The sequence below is a fragment of the Peromyscus maniculatus genome, chromosome 9 (assembly GCF_049852395.1).
Source record: "Peromyscus maniculatus bairdii isolate BWxNUB_F1_BW_parent chromosome 9, HU_Pman_BW_mat_3.1, whole genome shotgun sequence".
Classification (NCBI taxonomy): Eukaryota; Metazoa; Chordata; class Mammalia; order Rodentia; family Cricetidae; genus Peromyscus; species Peromyscus maniculatus.
The window spans coordinates 54,374,447-54,394,264 of record NC_134860.1 but is presented as its reverse complement, the minus strand read 5'-3'; the positions used below and the strand labels follow the sequence as shown (position 1 = coordinate 54,394,264).

At 40.1% G+C, this 19,818-nt stretch overlaps 1 protein-coding gene across 1 annotated transcript in view; it reads left to right on the top strand.

The window, feature by feature from the left end:
- Pspc1 (paraspeckle component 1) overlaps positions 1 to 19,818 on the top strand; it is a 65,082-nt gene that overhangs the window by 14,632 nt on the left and 30,632 nt on the right. The window contains exons 3-5 of the mRNA XM_006993458.4: positions 2,367 to 2,462; positions 4,729 to 4,925; positions 10,393 to 10,477. Of these exons, the coding sequence (XP_006993520.1) occupies positions 2,367 to 2,462; positions 4,729 to 4,925; positions 10,393 to 10,477 (378 nt within the window). The remainder of the gene's footprint in view (positions 1 to 2,366; positions 2,463 to 4,728; positions 4,926 to 10,392; positions 10,478 to 19,818) is intronic.

Below are 19,818 nucleotides of genomic sequence, written 5' to 3'. Positions count from 1 at the left end.
ATTTTATTCACTTCAGGGCATGGAACCCAGGGCTTTATGTATAACAGGCAAGTAAGTACTCTTTTATCAGTTGAGCAATATCTCTAACCCATTTCATGTATTTTCTCTAGTTTCGGTTACACCTTGATGTTAACTGCCTGACTTGTATTTCTTAAAGCATCACTGTTCTAAAGGCAATATAGTTTTAACACTGCTTGCATGGTAATCAGTTGGTAGCAGACAAATTATAATATTGTATCATCTGTTCTGCTTACTTCACTCTTCCACTTAAGAGCATGGTAATGTAAGGAGGGTTTCTGGGCATATCTATCAGCATCCATTCCTGTCTCTTCCTCTTCAGTCCCTAATTTGTTCCTTGAGTGTCCTGTGGCTTCTACTTCTGTGTGTGCGTGTGTGCGTGTGTTCCTACGTGCGTGCACGTGACTGATGTAGGTCTCATTTTAGGGTTTAGGCTCATGTTTGTCTTATTTGATAGAAGGACAGAACCTTATGTAGCCCAAGTTGGCCTAGAACATGCCCTGTAGCTCAAGGATCACATGAATCCTGCTATCTGTACCTCAGAAGAATATATATGTGTACCACCACACTCAGTTTGTTTTGTTTTTCAAGATGAGGTTTCTCTGTGTAGTCCTGGCTCTCCTGGAATTCTCTGTGTAGACCAGGATGGCCTTGAACTTAAAGAAATCCACCTGCCTCTGCTTCCCAAGTGCTGGGATCAAAGGTGTGCACCACCTCTGCTTGGCTAACTTTTTTTTTTTGAACAGAGGGAACATGGATTTACTAAGGAAGATTGAGAATTGTGGAGAGTGTGAGGGAGGATTTCCTATAATAGAGTTAAAAAATTATTTATGTAGGTGTTTTGTGTATGTCTGTGTATTGTGTGTGCAGTGCCTGAAGAGGCAGAAGGTGGTGTTGGATCCCCTAGAACTGGAGTTAATGATTGTGAGCTGCCATTTGGGTTCTGAGAATTGAACCTGGGTCCTCTGGAAGAATGGTAGCCAATGCTCTTAACCACTGAGCCATCTCTCTAGCCACTGCTATAGAATTTTTAAAGACTATTGAACAATATTGGTAGGCCCTGAAACACTGAAAAATAGGCAGTTATAGGTGTTTGAAGTGGTAGGAATTGGATGGTGAGGCCACATACATAAAATATGGATTCGATAATACCTTTCTGTGTGCTGGGATTGAACCCATAACCTCCTTCTTGGTTGTTTTGCTTATTATTTGAGACAAGATCTCACTTTGGTGCACACACACCTGGAACTCACTATGTAGCTAAGGCTGGCATTCATCTTGCCCTAACCTCTGTAGTGCTGGCATTACAAATGTAAGGTATTGTCTTAGTTTGGTTGCTGTTGCTTCAATAAAAAAGCTGTGATCGAAAGCAACTTGGAGAGAAAAGGTTTATTTCAGCTTCTAGTAGTCTGTCATAAAGAGAAGTCAGGAAAGGAACTTGAGACAGGAATTGAAGCAGAGGGCATGGAGGAATGCTCTTTGCTTGCTCTCTTAGTTCATTCAGTTTGCTTCTTTATACATCCCAGGACCATCTGCCCAGGGCTGGTACTGCCCACAGTGGGCTGGGCCCTTATACATAATCAAGAAATGCCCACATGCTTGTCCGTAGACCAGTCTGATGGTATTTTCTTAGTTGAGATTCTGTATTAGTTATAAAACACTTATGACCAAGGTGACTTAGAAGAGTGAATTATATTTGGGTTTACAGTTCCAGGAAGAACTGAGTCCATGAGGGTAGAGTGAAGAAGGCTCAAGTGAGCTGCTTGAGCAAGAAGCTCACATCTGCAAGCACCAGAGCAGAGAGAGCAGACTGAGAATTGTGCAAGTTGTTAACTTTCAAACTCTCCAGTGATCTACTTCTAGCAAGGCCATACCTCCTAAGCTGCCCCAAACAGTGCTACCAGCTAGGGACCAAGTATTCAAATGCTGAAGACTGGAGGGGGGAGTTCTCCTTTAAACCACCACAGATGACTCTAGCTTGTGTCAAGATGACAAAATAACTAACCAGCACAGCTACCATGCCTACCTATTTTGACCCAGATATTAAAAATTAATTAACTAATATTGTAGCAGGGTCTCACTGTGTTGCTCTGGCTATCATGGAACTCACTATGTAGACCAGGCTGGCCTCAAATTCACAAATCCTTCTGCCTCTGCCTCCCTGGTACTGGGATTATAGGCGTTCGCCACCACACCTGGGTTTATTTTCATCTGTGAATATGCATGATTCTTAGACATTTTCTTAACTGTGACATTTTTCAAGTAAATATTTTGATTATAAATTTTAGGAGAGAATGTTAATTGTAGTCATGAGATTAATTTTTATTATTGCCTTTATACTTATCTAGAACACCTCGTCCAGTCATTGTAGAACCCATGGAGCAGTTTGATGATGAAGATGGCTTACCAGAGAAGCTAATGCAGAAAACACAACAATACCATAAGTAAGACTTGATTAATAAAGATATTTTAGATGTGTATTGTTTAGAGTTTATTACATTTTCATAAAGTACTATTAGAATATAAATTGGTTAATAGAATGGTTTGGTCTATATGGAATGTTATTTTTATTAAAAAAAAACTGTGGATTAATTTTATGTGTATGTGCCTAAGAGTATGTATATGCACCACATGTGTGCAGGAGCTCACAGAAGTCAGAAGCAGCATTGGAGCTCCTGGAACCGGAGTTACAGGTGGTTGTGAGCTGACTTATGAGAGCCAAACATGGGTCCTTTGCAAAAGTATTAATTGCTCTTAACTGCTGAGCTATCTCTCTAGCCACATTATTTCCCCTTCTTATGCATGGATAAAACATGCTAATTTTACTTAGAAACATTTCTACTTTTTATTTATTTAATTCTCTCTCTTTTTTTTTTTTTTTTCAAGTTTCACTGTGTAGTTATGGCTGGCCTGGAATTTGCATATGTGTATGTGCACATGAGTGCAGGTGCCACAGAGGCATCAGAGCCCTGGATCTGGAATAAAGGCTTAATTTTTGAGCTGTCTGACATGGGTGCTAGGAACGAAACTCTAGTCTCTGGAAGAGCAGCGAATGCTCTTAAGTACTGAGCCATTTCTCCTCCCTCCCTCCCCCCCTCCCTCCCTTTTTAAATTTTTTTTTTTTTTGTAGTGATTATTTTCTTTTGAGTCAGGGTTTCACTGTGTAACCCTGGAAGGACTAGAACTCACTGTGTAGACCAGGCTGGCTTCAAACTCAGAGACACCTGCCTGTCTGATTCAGGGCAGCTGGGATTAAATTTGTGTGCCACCATGCCTCTTATTTTTCTTTTCTTTACTCCCCCACCCCCCAATTTGAGACAGGGCTTGAACTGACAGAGAACTGCCTGCCTCTGCATCTAGACTCCCCTCCTTTCTTATTCACCAAATGCCCTTCCAGAACCAAATCTTGTGCTTTAATATCTTCTCTACTGACCTAAATTCCTAGTCCCTGTATATGATTCTTGTTAATTACCTCCTTTTGCTCTATAATAACTTTCTGTGTCAGTGCTTGGAATTTTGTTGTATCAGATCATCTTCCTTTTAATTCCAAGTAAAATGAAAATTCCAATTGTAAGGTTTCTATAGGTGAGATGAGAATTGTGTTACTATTAATACTTTTTGTTTTGTTTTGTTTTTTCGAGACAGGGTTTTTCTGTGTAGTTTTGAAGCCTATTCTGGAACTCTTTCTGTAGACCAGACTGGCCTTAAACTCAGAGATCCACCTGCCTCTCTGCCTTGCAAGTAGTGGGATTAAAGGCGTGCACTACCACCACTTGGGCCTACTATTAATACTTTTAAAAGAAACTACTCATAGCTGAGAGTGATTGAAAACTTCATCTGAATTTCAGGTGTATCCATAGCTCTTATTTATTTACTGTTTCCTTTTTTGAAACATGGTCTCTCTATGTAGCCATGATGGCCATGGAACACACTGTTGTAGACCATGTTGTCCTTGAACTCATGTAGATCCTTCTGGCTTTGCCTCCTGAGTGCTAGGATTAAAGGCATGCACCACCAACCTTGGCCCATTTTTCATTTAGTCATTTGTTTTCTCATTTGTTATTTGACTTTTGAAAGTATGTGTGTACATAGTTGTGCCGTAAATTATGTTATAATAGGAATTGTGTTATATGTTTTAGATACAGCAGTTGACTGGTAATGTTTGATGTTTTATAATGGCACAGCTGTTAAATATATAACTACAGGTAGACTGAGTCAGTTTGTTATCTTTAGCCCAGCTACTTAACTTGGTAGATAACAGCCTCCCCACCCCTAGGGCTGAACCCAGGGCATTGTGCTCTACCACTGAGCTAAATCCCCAACCCCAACAAAATATTTTTATTACTAAGAATCTGATTCTAAGACTATTAACTTAGAACTCATTGGGTTTGTATGTTGTAGGTTTCATTATGTGTAGTAGTTAAATGAAAATGAGAAAGTCTTTATGGGAGGTAGTAATAATAACATAGGTTAGAATATTGCATTTTGTAAGTTTGAATCATGGTTTCATTACTTATTAGTTGGGCGCTCTTGGGAAGTTTGATAAATTCATGTATATAGTATCTTTCATGATAGTGTCATGAGACAATGTAGAATGAGTCACTGTTCAGACCATAAATGTTATAAATTTCCAATAAGTGATAGTTTTTATTATTCTCTGTTGTTTACTTTTTAAGTATACATTTTTGTATGTTTTTAATGTTAATGTAGGGAAAGAGAACAGCCACCACGGTTTGCTCAGCCTGGGACATTTGAATTTGAATATGCATCTCGATGGAAGGCTCTTGATGAAATGGAAAAGCAGCAGCGTGAACAGGTTGATAGAAACATCAGAGAAGCCAAAGAGAAGCTGGAGGCAGAGATGGAAGCAGCTAGACATGAACACCAATTAATGCTAATGAGGCAAGGTAAAAGAGATGTGCCACTGATTTGTATTAGAATTTTTTTGGGGGGGTGTTTCGAGACAGGGTTTCTCTGTGTAGCTTTGCGCCTTTCCTGGAACTCTCTCTGTAGCCTAGGCTGGCCTCAAACTCACAGAGATCCGCCTGGCTCTGCCTCCCGAGTGCTGGGATTAAAGGCGTGCGCCACCACCGCCCGGCTTTGTATTAGTATTTGGTTGTTAGTTGAGCTTTTGGATATAGGGTCTTTCTATGTAGACCAGGCTGTCCTTGAACTTACAGAGTTCTGCTTGTCTCTGCATTCTGAGAGCTGTATATTAGTATTAACATGCCAATTGGAGTTCAGAAACCAGAGTTATAACTTAATATATTAGTTATTTTTTCCTGATAAGGTTTGTGGTTGTTTTAAAGACAGAGTCTTACCTGGTAACTCAGGTTCTTCTTGAACTGTTGATTATCATCTTGAGTATTGGGATTGTAGATGTGAGCTACAACTCCTGATGAGAACTCTTTTTTGAAAAGCTAGACATGTAGTGGGATAGAGTATCTCTCATCCAGAAAGCTTGGGGACAGATTTGTTTCAGAGTTGGATTTCTGGGCTTTAGCTTTTCCAATTCAGGATGTTTATTCGGCTTGGGAACGTGTGAGGGAGCTGGAGAGGTGGCTCCGTGGTTAAGAGCACTGGCTGTTCTAGAGGTTCTAGGTTTGATTTCCAGCACCTGTATGGTACCCACAACTATCTATAACTTCAATCCAGGGAATCTGATACCCTTTTCTCTAGCTTCCTTGGGCATTTGAATGCACATACATAGTTCACAGATATACATCCAGGCAAAACCCCCTTACATGTACAAATAAGGAGGACAAAAGTGTTAGTAAGCTGGGTTTGTAGTTCAGTTATTGATTACATGCCTAGAATGCATGAAGCCCAGGGTTCTGTTTGAAGTGGAGTGGTTGGTGAATGTCTGTACTCCTAGGACTTGGGTGTTGGAAGCTGAAAAATGAAAAGTTCAAGGTTAGACTTGGCTAGCAAGTTCCAGGACAGCCTGGGTTACTACATGAGACACTGAAAAAATTTTTTTTTAAAAGTGTTTCCTATATGAGTAGTATTTCTGGAGGTAATTCAAATATTTACTTTTGTGGTAATCCAGATACCATTCTTTTGACAGAAAGGGAAGCATAGTAGACAATTTGGGATATAGTAGACAATATGGGATAAAGCCATACATAAATTATTATTATTATTATTATTATTATTATTATTATTATTTGAGTCATGGTTTCTCTCTGTAGCTATCATGGAACTCACTTTACAGGCCAGGCTGGCCTCAAACTCACAGAGATCTGCCTGCTTCTGCCTCTTGAGTATTGGGATTAAAGGTGTGTGCCACCACTTCCCAGCACCACATGTAAAATTTTGATAGAAAGATTAGGAAAAGTGCTGCCTTTAAGGTTATTGATTTGCATCAAAAGAGCACCAAAATGGAGCTGTGATTTTTGTTAGTGGTGGAATACTTTTTTAGCATACACAAAGCTGTGGATTCATTCCCTAGTCAGACCTCAGGGTTAGCGGGGAGAGGAGAGAGTAGCAGATGGATAACCTGGTAGAGAAGAAAAAGATTAATGTATTCAGATGGATATGGGGATTTAGAAAGAATAGTTCCTTACCAACTGGGAAGAGCATGAGACAAAACTCAGTTTTTAAGAGCAGTCTTTAAATGAAAGTTGTTGGGTTTTGTGTGTGTGTGTGTGTGTGTGTGTGTGTGTGTGTGTGTGTGTGTGTGTGTGTGTGTTTTGTTTCTTTTTTAAATGTGTCTGTATTTTGCCCGCATGTTTGTCTTTGTAACACTTGTTATGCCTGTTGCCTCGGAAGCCAGAAGAGGACATTGGATCCCCTAGAACTGGAGTCACCGATGGTAGTGAGCTGTCATAGTGCTGGGACCTAGGTGCTGGAAATCAAACCTGGGGTTCTCTGGAAGAGTAGCCAGTGCTCTTTTTCTGAAGTATTTTTCCAGCCCTCAAAAGCAGTCTTTTTTTTTTTTTTTTCCCTCTGAGACAGGGTTTCTCTAAGTAGCTTTTGGTGTCCTAGAACTCACTCTGTAGACCAGACTGGCCTGAACTCAGAGATCTGCCCACCTCTCCCTCTCCCTCCCAAGTGCTGGGACTAAAGGTGTACATCACCACTGCCTGGCCTCTAGCTCTGTTTTTTTTTTTTTTTTTTTTTTTTTTTTTTTTTTTTTTTTAAATAAATGCAAACTGTCCTATAACTCAAGATGACCTTGAACTTCTAAGTATGTAGCAGGAGATGACCTTGATCTCCTAATTCTCCTACCTCCAACTCCCCAAATGCTGGAATTAAGTACATCACTATCCCCTCCTGCTGCTGCTGCTGTTCCTCCTCCTCTTCTTTTTTTCTTTTTTTTTTTAAGCTTTTTAAAACATTTGTGAGTTTGTTTGTTTGTTTTTGTTTTTGAGATGGGGGTGGGTGTCTCAGTGTAGCCCAGGCTTACCTTAAACTTGACTGTGTAGTGGAGGATAAACTTGAACTCCTGATTCTTCAATCAAGTGCTAGAAGTATAGGCATACACTACTATGCCCGGTATAATAAATGTTCACTACTATGTGGTGCCATATGCCTGTATTCTCAACATTTGATACACAGAGGCTGGAGGATCAAGAGTTCAAGGTTGTTGTCTGCTACATACAGTGATTCAAACTTTGGCCTGGATTTTATGAGATCCTTTCTTGTGGGGCTTTTACCCAACAAACCCCACAGTTCCCCAGAGTTTTCTTGAGTTCGAGCAGCAGGAAATATTAGAAGGATTTAGATTGTGCAGATAAACAGATAGAAAATAAAGGATAGCCTCGAGAGGGCCTGGAACCTGTTCCAAAGAGCCCTGACTGTCTCTAGCCCGGGGTATTTATAGAGACGCCAAGGGGTGGAGCCAAAGACCTCCTCCCCCAGCACAGCCAAGTGCAGACCATCTCAGACACCTGCACTCAGGCCTGTGGTCCTGATCATCCTCTCTATGCACATCTGCTGAGTAAAGCCACGAGGAACCTGCAAACGGGCTCCCATACTTCTCAAACACCCCTCTCCTCTGTCACCAAAAGAAAAATAGAAAACATTGATGACTCATCTCTAAATCCTTTGGTAAATTCTTATTTCTGTTAGGATAAAATATAGGACTTTACTTTGTTTTTAATAGAGTCTCACTGTTGTCCAGGCTAACTCTGCATTTTGGCCTCCAGTTTCTGGACTCAAGCATTCTTTATTTTTCCACAGCCTCTTTAGAAGTTAGGACTACAAACTGAACTTGTTTTTGATTATTAATGTAGGAGACAGTTCCTAAGTTTTCTCTTTTTTGGAGGAGCAGGAGTTTGTTTTTTTTTTAAAACAGGCTTTTCTCTAATTAGTCCTGGTTATCCTGGAACTTGCTCTGTAGACCAGGCTCCAACTCAAGTAGATCTTCCTGTCTCTGCCTCAAAGTGCTGGGAGTAAAGGTGTGTGCCACCACTCCCGGGCTAGTTTTTGTTTTTTTAAGGATTTTTGTGTGTATGGTTATTTTGTCTGTATGTATGTCTGTGCACCAAGTATATGTGTGCCCAAGGAGTCCTGAAGAGGATGTCTGGTCCCCTGGGAGTGCAGTTACACAGACTCCATTTGGGTACCTGGAACAGAACTCAGTGCCTGTGCAAGAGCAATATATGTTGTGCTCTTAAACAGATATATGTCTCCAGCCCAATTCTTTGATTTTCTCTTTGTGTGTGTGTGTTTATCTATCTGTCTGTCTATCTATATTTATCTATTTATCTATCTATGTCTATCTATCTATCTATCTATCTATCTATCTATCTATCTATCTATCTATCTATCTATCTATCTTTTTGGGCATAGGAACTTACTATGTAGTACTGGTTGGCTTGGAACATTATATAGACTACTCTGACCTGGAACTCATGGAGATCCTCTTGCCTCTGCCTCCCAAGTAACCAGGTAATACAGTGTTCTCCAATCATAATTTTCTTTTTTTTTTTTTTTTTTAAGATTTATTTATTTATTATGTATACAGTGTTCTGCCTGCATGTATGCCTGCAGGCCAGAAGAGGGCACCAGATCTCATTACAGATGGTTGTGAGCCACTATGTGGTTGCTGGGAATTGAACTCAGGGCCTTTGGAAGAATAGCCAGTGCTCTTAACCTCTGAGCCATCTCTCCAGCCCTTTTTTTAAAGATTTATTTATTTATTATGTATACAGTGTTCTGTCTGCACATATCCCTGCAGGCCAGAAGAGGGCACCAGATCTCATTACAGATGGTTGTGAGCCACCATGTGATTGCTGGGAATTGAACTCAGGACCTTTGGAAGAACAAGCAGTGCTCTTAACCTCTGAGCCATCTCTCCAGCCCTAATCATAATTTTCTTATACAGAAATCCTTTTTTTTTTTTTTTTTTTTTTTTTTTTTTTTTTGAGACAAGGTCTCTCTATTATGTAATTCTGGCTGCCTGGAACTCCCAGAGATCCACCTGCCTTTTGAGTGCTGGGATTAAAGGTGTACCACCACGCCACGCTTGTATAGAAGTGTTAATAACCCTATTTTAAATAGGTTTGTTTAGGTTTCACTTTATAATCATCATTCGACTGTCTAATGTTCATCCTCTATTGATTTCTTTAAAGTGGCATAGAAGTTGCATATGGTATTGCATGCCTGTAATCAATTGCAGAACTCTGGACAGGGAGGCAAGAGGATCCCAAGTTTGAGGTCAGCCAAGACTACATAATGTATCAAAATATTATCTCAAAGCAACCAAACATAGTTGCTCCTGTGTATAATCTTAGCACTTTTGAAGCTAGGGAAGGTGAATTGCAGTGAGTTTGAAACTTCCTTGGGTTACATAGTGGGTTCTAGTTTGGTGTAGGGCAGTAATTCTCAACTTAATGGTGCGACACTTTAGTACAGTTCCTTGTGCTGTGGTGACTCCCAGCCATAAAATTTTTTCTATGCTATTTATAATTAATTTTGCTACTTTTATGAATCGTAATGTTAATATCTGTGTTTTTCCATGGTCTTGGGTGACCCCGTGAATAGGTTGTTTGACCCTATCTCAAAAAACCACAAAAGATAAAGATTGAAAACAAAAAGAGGTAGCTAGAGAGATGTCTCAGCAGTTAAAGAGCACTGGCTGTTCTTCTAGAGGACTCAGCTTCGATTCCCAGATGTCTGTAACTCCAGTTCCAGGGGATCTGATGCCGTCTTCTGGCCTCCTTGGATACCAGCCATGCATGTTGTACACACATACTTGCAGGCAAAATATTTATACATATAAAATAAAAATAAATCCTTGAAACAAAATAATAAGAAAGCAGTAAGACCTTAGCTCTTTTATGTGCCAGCAATAGACATTCTACTTTTGAATGTGAATGTACAGAAAAGGAAGGTTAAAAAATTGTAACATGTAGTAATATTTTGTAGATTTAATGAGACGTCAAGAAGAACTCAGACGCTTGGAAGAACTCAGAAACCAAGAATTGCAGAAACGGAAGCAAATACAACTGAGGTAAATTAATACCTAACATAAATGTATTTCATTGTATGGTTCATTGATAAAAGTCCCTTATTATTCAAGTTGTGAAAATAGTAAAAATATGGAAGAAAACTTTTTTTTGTCCACACATCATACAATGTAATTCTTTAGCTGGTTAAGGACACTTTGATTGCATATACTTTGGAGTTAAGTATTGCATGTAATTTATTGTAAGAATGCTCAGTGATTTGCCAGACTTTTTCCAGAGATAGATACATTTAGATTGCTGTTTTGCTTGGTTTTGCTTTGAAATAGGTTGTCACTATGTAACCTAGGCTGGATTGTCACTGCTGTTGTCTACTAGGTTGGCCTCAAAAGTCTAGAACATTCACTTAATTTCCCCAAATACTAGAAGTATAGGCTCATGCCACTGTGTCTAATTTCTGCAGTACCTGGACTCTTGTGTGGTAGATATATACATATACAAATGAGCCACATCCCCTGCTCAGGGAATGGACATTTAAAATCACATAGTTTTCAAAGCTTCAAAAATCATAAGTTAATGTTTTAAACAAACATGCCACCTGCATGGCAGCTCACCCTGTCTGTAACTCCAGTTCCAGGCGATCCTATACCCTCACACAGACATTCATGCAGACAAAACACCATCACTGGGCTGAGAACTACTCTTACACTTTCAATGTACCTCAGAGTTTGAGAACTCCTGAGGTGTATTTCCCACCTCAGGAGAACACTTCACAGTTTCTTTTTATGTAAACAGGTTCAGATCTTTTCAATTTGCAAAAGGAAAGGAAGCTTCTTCCAGAATTTAAAACCTTATTTGATTCCAGCTTTCTCTTTTATCTCAATTTGTCAGCTAGGTGTTTGCATAGTAATGTATCCTATAGATACTGTCTCCCCCGCTTCCCACCCCAACAAGGAAGGCAGCAAAGCAAAACCAAATAATTAAAACCGAATAGAGTATGGAGAAGACCCTAATTGTGACATACAATGTAACCCATGACTCTCCTAGAAATGAGTGACATGGTCACACTGAAAAGTGACTTAGAACCTGAACAATCTTCCGTTTGCTTGGGTGGGTGGGTGGTTGGAAACAAGGTCTCAGATAGTCCAGGCTGGACTGTCTTGAACTATGTACTGCCTTGAAAAAGAATGAACTTGAATAAGCTGAAGTTTGTAGACAATAGAATATTTGTTATGCGCTGTAGAGGAATGAACTGTGGAACTTGAAGAAGACATGGAAGGAACCCTGCATACTTATTGTTAAGTAAAAGAACACAATTGGAAAGGGCCATATACTGTGTGACTCCAATTCCCATGGAAATAGCAAGCTGGGGAAATGGGAAGATCATGTTTGTCAGAGGTTAGCGAATGGAGATGAAGATGTGGGATATTGTTTTAAAGATTATTTATTTCTTTGTGTATATGAGAGTGCCTGTGTGTATGAAGTGGAAGCCAGAGACAGGCACAGATTCCCCGGAACTGGAGTAAGTCTCCTTGTGGGTTCTGGAATCCAGGACCTCCAAAAAGCAGCACCTGCTCTTAACCTCTGAGTCATCTCTTAAGGAAATCAGATTTGTCAGGCAATAAGACCGCTTTGTGTGATGCTACCTTTCGTCTTTCTTTGAACCTACAGCATGCACACCAAAACTGAACCATAACAGAAACATTGAACTCTGGATGATGGTGTGTCATTGGGGTTCATGGATTTTAACAAATGTGTCACTCTAGTGGACATGTTGACAGTAGGTTGTTGTGGGTTTGGCTATGGGACAAAAGTATTTGGGAATTCAATCTACCACTCAATTCCCGCCCCCCAACCCCGGTGGAGGGGGGAGCTGAGGACAGAACCTTGCCTTGCGCTTGCTAGGCAAGCACTCTACCACTGAGCTAAATCCCCAACCCTACCACTCAATTTTTTAGGATCCTCAAAAAGAAAAGAAAACACACACACACACACACACACACACACACACACAAAACTCCTTTAAAAAAATAGTTATACACACATGCACGCATGACAAAACCATACATTTATTCTGTAATTTAGTTTAAGGTTATAGGTTAGCACTTATCCACTGCTTTTTTAATATACTCTGTGTGTGCATGTGTGTGCAGGTGGTATGCATGCATGTTTGAATGTGTGCAGAGTCTTTACTACAGGCTGTCTTACCTGCTTCAAATTTTCAAGTGTGAGATCATAGGTGTGCCCCCCCCCCCCAACATTGTATATTTCTTATTAAGTGAACAGTTTAGGAACTGTAGTATGAGACCCAGGTTTCTCACTGTTGGGAAATGAAGAAAGACAAGATGAATGCTGTATGCTAGATTACTCACTTATTAATGTGAGGTCAGAGGTTTCTAGTATTAATAGGTAGATGCAGAAGTACAAATATGTGATTAAACTAATATTTTTATAACACTATTCACTAAATAGCCCTAGAAGCAGTGATGTCAGCAGCAATGATCACATCTACTTTCAACATTCTTTTAAGTGACATCCCCTAATATAACAAAGCTAGGGCTTTTGAAGAAATTCTATCAGTAGTAAGGAAGTATTCAAAACAAGGGTAGATTATATCAAAAGAGCCTGGAAGCCAACATGACAGAGCTTCTCATGGCCAGTTTCACCAATAGAAGGGAGGAAAGTAGAGAGGTTGAGACAGAGACACTGAGAATGAAATCACTAGCTTTCAAACCATAGAACAAAATTCCTCTAAGTTCCATACTGCTAGAAATAGTGGACAATTAAATACATAATGGAAAAAGAGCACCTCTTTGCAGTAGAATTTCATTTAACAAATTTAAATAAAGATAAAAAGGGATACAAAGTCACTGATAAGTAAATAGTATAGTAATTATTATAGAAAAGACAATTTTTGTTTTTGAGACAGTGTCTCAACTCTTTAGTCCATGGGGGTCCTCTCTATGTCTGGTAGTCTCTCTATGACTGGTAGTCTAGGTGTACCTTACCATACCCAGAAGGTAAGATTTATTGACGAACATGAAGGTGTGCAAAACCTTAAACAACAGGACTTTTGCATACTGTTAATACAAATAAAATTTACATCATTACATTTTATATAGTGGGAGCTAGAAAGATGGCTCAGGGGTTAAAAATACTGGCTACTCTTTCTCAGAGACCCCAGGTTCCTTTCTGACACCTAACTGACCAGCTAAGAACCATCTATAACTCCAGTTATAGAGGATTCAGTTCCCCCTTCTGGCCTCCTCAGGCATTGCATGCACATTGTGCACAGATACATATTTTAAGAAAATTATTTTAATTGTATATAGTGTTAGAGAGATGGCTCAGTGGTGAAGAACGTGATCTCTTTAAAGTTTTTTATTACATTTTTTAGGTTTTATTTATGTGTATGGGTCTTTTACCTACATGTTCATATATCACGTGTATGTATAGAGTGCCCTTAAATACAAGAAGAGAGAATCAAAACTCTTGGGACTGGTTTGTTGTGTTGTCATGTTGGTGTTGGGAATGGTCTTCTGGAAGAGTAGCCAGTGGTCTTAATTGTTTAATCTCTCTGTCCTGAGTATACTGCTCTGCAGAAGACCCAGATTATTCCCAGTACCAACATAAGGCAACTTTCAACCTTTAGCTTGAAAGGGGAATGAAATGCTCTGGCCTTCATGGGCATCTACACTCACATACCTATGCATAGACATTCACATATACATAATTAAAAATAAATCTTAAATTCTTGTATTAAGGTCAAGTGGAAAAATAGTAAATTTAAAGTAGAGATACCGCCAGGCAGTGGTGGCACATGCCTTTAATCCCAGCACTTGGGAGGCATAGCCAGGTGGGCCTTTTTGAGTTCGAGGCCAGCCTGGTCTATAGAGCGAGATCCACAATATCAAAAAAAACCAAAATAATGATGATGATGATGATGATGATGATAAAGATACCTAGTAGACAGCATTATAACTAAATGTCAAAACTTTTCATTATCCTAATGAGACAGTGCATATCATGCATCTGTTGATATTTCTCAGTAAGGATATAGCATATGATATCTTCTTTGACATGCTTGCCAAATATGCATACCCTCATTGTTGTTGGCAGAGAAAAAAAACTAGACCAATGCAAATTGAAAGATAGTCTACAAAATAATTGGTTCTCTTTAAAATAAAAAAAAAATTGTGTGTATATGTGTGTGTATGATGTGTCTGTGCACTTGCCATGGTTAACTTGTAGAGGTCAGTGGATAGCTTGTTGGAATCTTTTCTATTTTTATCATAAGTGAGGTCCAGGGATTAAACTTGAGTTACCAGCTTATAAGGGCAAGCACTCTACATCCTGAACAGACTCAGTGGCCCTCAGTTTTCTTCAAAGTCAAAGCAGCTGCAGAGGTGGTTCAGTGATTAAGAACCATGTCCTACTTCTGCAGAGATCCTGGGATCGGCTCCCAGCACTCACATGGTGATTCAGAACTCTCTGTGACTCTAGTTTCAGAGTATCTGATGCCCTCCTTTGGCCTCTGCAGGTATGCACATGATATGTATCTATCACATATACATATAAACACACAGGCAAGCACTCATACACATGAAAGTAATAAATCTTTTTTCTTTTTCTTTTTTTATTTTATTTTATTTTATTTTTTTGTTTTTGTGTAGCCTTGGCTGTGTTGGACTCATTCTGTAGTCCAGGCTGGCCTTGAACTCAGACTACCTCTGTTTTCCCAAGTGGTGGGATTAAAGATGTATGTCACCACACTTGACTAAATAAATAAATACCCCCCTCCAACAGGGTTTCTCTGTGTAGCTTTGGCTGGCCTCGAACTTATAGAGATGCACGTTCCTCAGCCTCCTCAGTGCTGGGGTACTGGAATTAATGGCATGCACCACCATTGCTGGCCTTTTTTTTCTTTTTCCATATAAATAAATCTTAAAAGAAAATGGAAAGAAACGGCTTGGGTAATCCCTGCACTTGTACTTCAAAATGGAAGGCAGACACAGTAGAATATGGAATCTTGGGACATGCAGTAATCTGGAGGATGCAGTAGGAAGGCAGAACTGAGAGACCCTGTCTCAGCAAGGTGGAAGAACAGAGGTGACTCCCCAAAAGTTAACTGTTGACCTTCATGTGTGGGTTGTGAAACACACACACACACACACACACACACAAACAAATACAGAGTTAAAAAAAAAAACCCACAAAACAAAATTGATCATACAGTCATTCAAAGCCAGACATGGTGGCACATGTTTGTAATCCCAACACTCAAATCAACAAATAATTCCTTGAGAGGTAACAACAATAAAGTGAGTTTGAGGGTAACCTGAATTAATGAAAGTCTCAAAAATAATAAATAAGTAAATAATGCAGTCGCTTGCAAGCTTCCATCGTTTAGCATTGCAGCCTCCCTGCTTCATTTCTTTTCATTGTGACTTCTTTTTATGTGCATGTGTCTCTATATATGCATGTGGGGTCCCACAGAAACTAGAATGGGGCATCAGATCCTTGAAGCTGGAGTTATAGGCAGTTGTGTGCTGCCCAACATGGGTGCTGGAAATCTAATTCTGGTCCTCTGCAAGAGCAATAACATCTTTAACTGCCAAGCCCTGCCTGGCCTTTCTTAGTAATTTTTTCCCCCTTCTCTTTCCGCTCCTTCCTTCCTTCCTTCCTTCCTTCCTTCCTTCCTTCCTTCCTTCCTTCCTTCCTTCCTTCCTTCCTTCCTTCCTCTCTTGCTCTCTCTCTCTCTCTCTGTCTTTCTCTCTGTCTCTCTCTCTCTCTCTTCTTTGTTTCGTTTTGCTTTTTCGAGACAGGGTTTCTCTGTGTAGCTTTGCAGTCTGTCCTGGAACTCACTCTGTAGACCAGTCTGGCCTCCATCTCACAGAGATCCGCCTCTGCCTCCAAGTGCTGGGGTTAAAGGAGTGTGCCACCACCACCTGGCTTTTCTGAGTAATTTTGATGTTTTCTTTCTGTCTCTTTTTTCTTTGAGATACTTGGTCAAAGCCTAGACATGTTTTCTCTGACACTCTTTTCATTCTTCTGATGACACTCTGTCTTTTTATTCATCTGAGGCTCTACTTAAACCCTTTTCCACCATGCTGCTGATTCCTGACTGTTCAGCTGCCTGCCTCCTCTATTGAGGATACTGCCTGCTTTATTGGGATCAGACTCAAAAAACATGGCAATATATCTTCCCTTTCTCTGTCTCCTTCTGAGAAAATGAAGAGATTTATAAGTTCTGTTTTTAAAACTCTTAATAAAATTGTCCTTGATCTTCAAAAATGGGGGCAAATTCTTAAAAGAGACTGAACTGTGAGAGGTTGAAGAGAAATAATTAGACTCCTAAGATGTTTCAGCAGTAAAGGACCTTTTTAAGCCTGGTAACTTGAGTTTAAACCCTGGAAACCATTCGGTGGAAAGAACCAGCTCCTCTCACAGGTTGTCATGATTTGGACTTGTAAGATATAGCATATATCTACCCTAACCCCAATACATAAATGTGGAAAAGGAGAGATAATAATCAAATGTAGTATGGAATTTTATGAAGGCCCTAAAACACAAGGAAGGAAGAGATGGGGACACTGGTGACAGTTGAATCAAAGGTTTGATGTACTTTGTGGCATGATAGCTTTGAAGGCAGGAAAGGAGCCCACCTGCTGGAAGAAGATGATGACACTCCTGTAACTTGTCCTCTGACTTCCTATGTACACTGCACACATAAATATATAAATAAAAATGGAAATCAAATCACAAAAACAAAAAATGGTGTTAATGCTAACGTTGTACCTGTGTTCATTCATAATGGTAGTTATTTGTAATTCTTATACTATACAGGGTTATATGAAGTCTGCTTTATAACTTTTCCATAAATCTAAAAACATTAGAAAAGAAAAACTATTTCAGTGTTGGGGTAAGGTAGCAGACAAAAGAAACTCTGCTTTTATGAAACTTAACACTACCTGGTTGTACATGCCTTTAATCCTAGCACTCAGGAGGCAGAGGCAGGTGGATCTCTGTGAGTTGGAGGACAGCCAGGGCTACACATGAAAACCCTGTCTCAAAAAACTAACCAACCAACCAAACAGCAAAAAGAAATGTGATGATGATTTATATCTGGGGAGATGGCTCAGTGGATACAGTACTTGCTGTGCAGGCCTGAGGAACTCATTTTGGATCCCTAAGTACCTACTAAAGCTGCCCAGGTTTAGCAGCCTACCTGTAACCCTAGTGTACAAAAGTGGAAACAAGGTATCTATCAATGTGGCAAGATGGCTGTGCTGTCTGAATTCTGTCTTAAGCAAGAGACCCTGCCTCTCAGTAAATGAATGGAGAGATATTAAGGAAGACAGCTGATCGCATCCTTTGTCTTCCGTTGTGCCTTCTCCCTGTGTCGAGGTTACAGATGGACACCAGTGTGCCCATCTTTTTTGAGAGTGTTTGGGGATCGGACCTCAGGTCCTCATTCTCAGTCAGCTAGGCGCTTTACCAGTTGAGCCATCACCGCAGGGCGTATTTCCTTTCTGTTTTTAATATTTTGAGACAGGGTCTCACTCTATGTAGTAGCCCTTGACCAGCCTGGAATCTGCCAAGTAGACCACAGAGATCTACCTGCCTTTGCTTCCTCATGAGTACTGGGATTAAAGGCATGTACCACAAGCCCAGTATTACAGACATGGTTTTTCTTGACATGTCTTCTCACTTATGCCAGGATGACCTTGAAGTTCTGATCCTCTTGTTTCCACCTCCCCAGTGCTAGCAGTACACTCAAGTACCACGGCACATCTTCTGGGAAGTGCTGAGCATCAAACTCAGGGTTTCATACATGCTAGGCAAGCACTCTACTAACTGTACTACATTGCCAACCTCCAAACGAAACTTAAAATGTATCCTTTGTTTATTTATTTGAAAAATCTTTATGTTGCAGCTGGAGAGATGGCTCAGCAGTTAAGAGCACTGGCTGTTCTTCCAGAGGACCCGGGTTCAGTTCCCAGCACTCACTTGGCAGCTCACAACTGTCTGTAACTCTAAATTCTGACACTCATACAGACATACATGCAGGCAAAACACCAGTGCACATTAAAAAAAAAACCTTTACATTTATAAGTGTTTTGCCTGTATGTATGTCTCTGCACCACATGCATGCCCTGTGCTCTAGGAGGCCAGAAGGAGGGTATTGCATTCCCTGGAACTGGAATTACAGATGGTTGTGAGCTGCCATGTCGGTGCTGGGAATCACACCAACGTCCTCTGCCTGAGCCATCGCTCCTACCCCTTACATCATTTAGTGGCAGAGTCTGATATGAAGGAGTGACAAGGAGTGACCTGAACTCATATAATTATTTGTTGTTTTCAGTGGATGCAAATATTTATTTTATTGTAGAAAGTTCATGTGTTTGATTATGGGGTGTTGCTCCTGATTTCACAAGGAATATCAGTCATGGTTTACTATATTTACTCTTTCTTCATTCTGTTTTTAGACTGTCTTGGCTGTGAACCTAGGTCAGGCTCACATTTGCAGTCCCTGCCTGACTCTCCTGAGTTTCGGTTGTAGTAGGCACTACCATGGGTAGCTTTGAATTAAAACCAAAATGTTTCGGAGAGAGAAAGGGGGTGGATGGGTAGATGGGAAGTTATCTAGGTGTGTAGGTGTGTGTCCTGTAGGTGTTAGAGGACAGCTTTTAAAGGTTGGGTCTTTCCTTCCACCTTTATGTGTGTTCTAGGAATTGAACCTTAGCTCTTGAGCCTTGTATGTTAAGCCTTGGTGTTAAGCAATTTTAACCTGACCCACTAACCCATTTCTTTGGCCCCTGGCCTTGACCTTTTAAAATCATTAAAAAACACTATTAAAATACCCTTGCTCCTGTTGTGTTGGATTTTTCTGAGACAGGGTCTCTTTAATCTTGGCTGTCCTGGAACTCACTTTGCAGAAGAGGTTGGCCTTGAATGCACAGAGAGTCTGACTGCCACTGCCTCTGCCTCTGGCTCTTACGGTCTTTTTTTTTTCCCCCAAGTGGGACATGATGGCTCTGCCTCTAATTGCAGCACTCCACAAACTGAGGCTAATGTGTCATGAGTATGTGGTCAGTCTGGCTAAATAACCAAAACCCTCTTTTAAAAGTGCAAAAAAAAGCTGGGTGGTGGCGTATGCCTTTAAAACTCAGCACTTGGGACGCAGAGGGAGATAGATCTCTCTGTGAGTTTGAGGCCAGCCTGGTCTATATGGTCTACAAAGAGAGTTCCAGGACAACCAGAGCTGTAACACAGAGAAACCCTGTCTCAAAAAACAAAACAAAACAAAAAGTACAAAACAAAATAAAATTTAAAAAGTTTTGTCTTTGTTTTCCACAGTATATGGATGTAAAATTTGTGTGTTTGG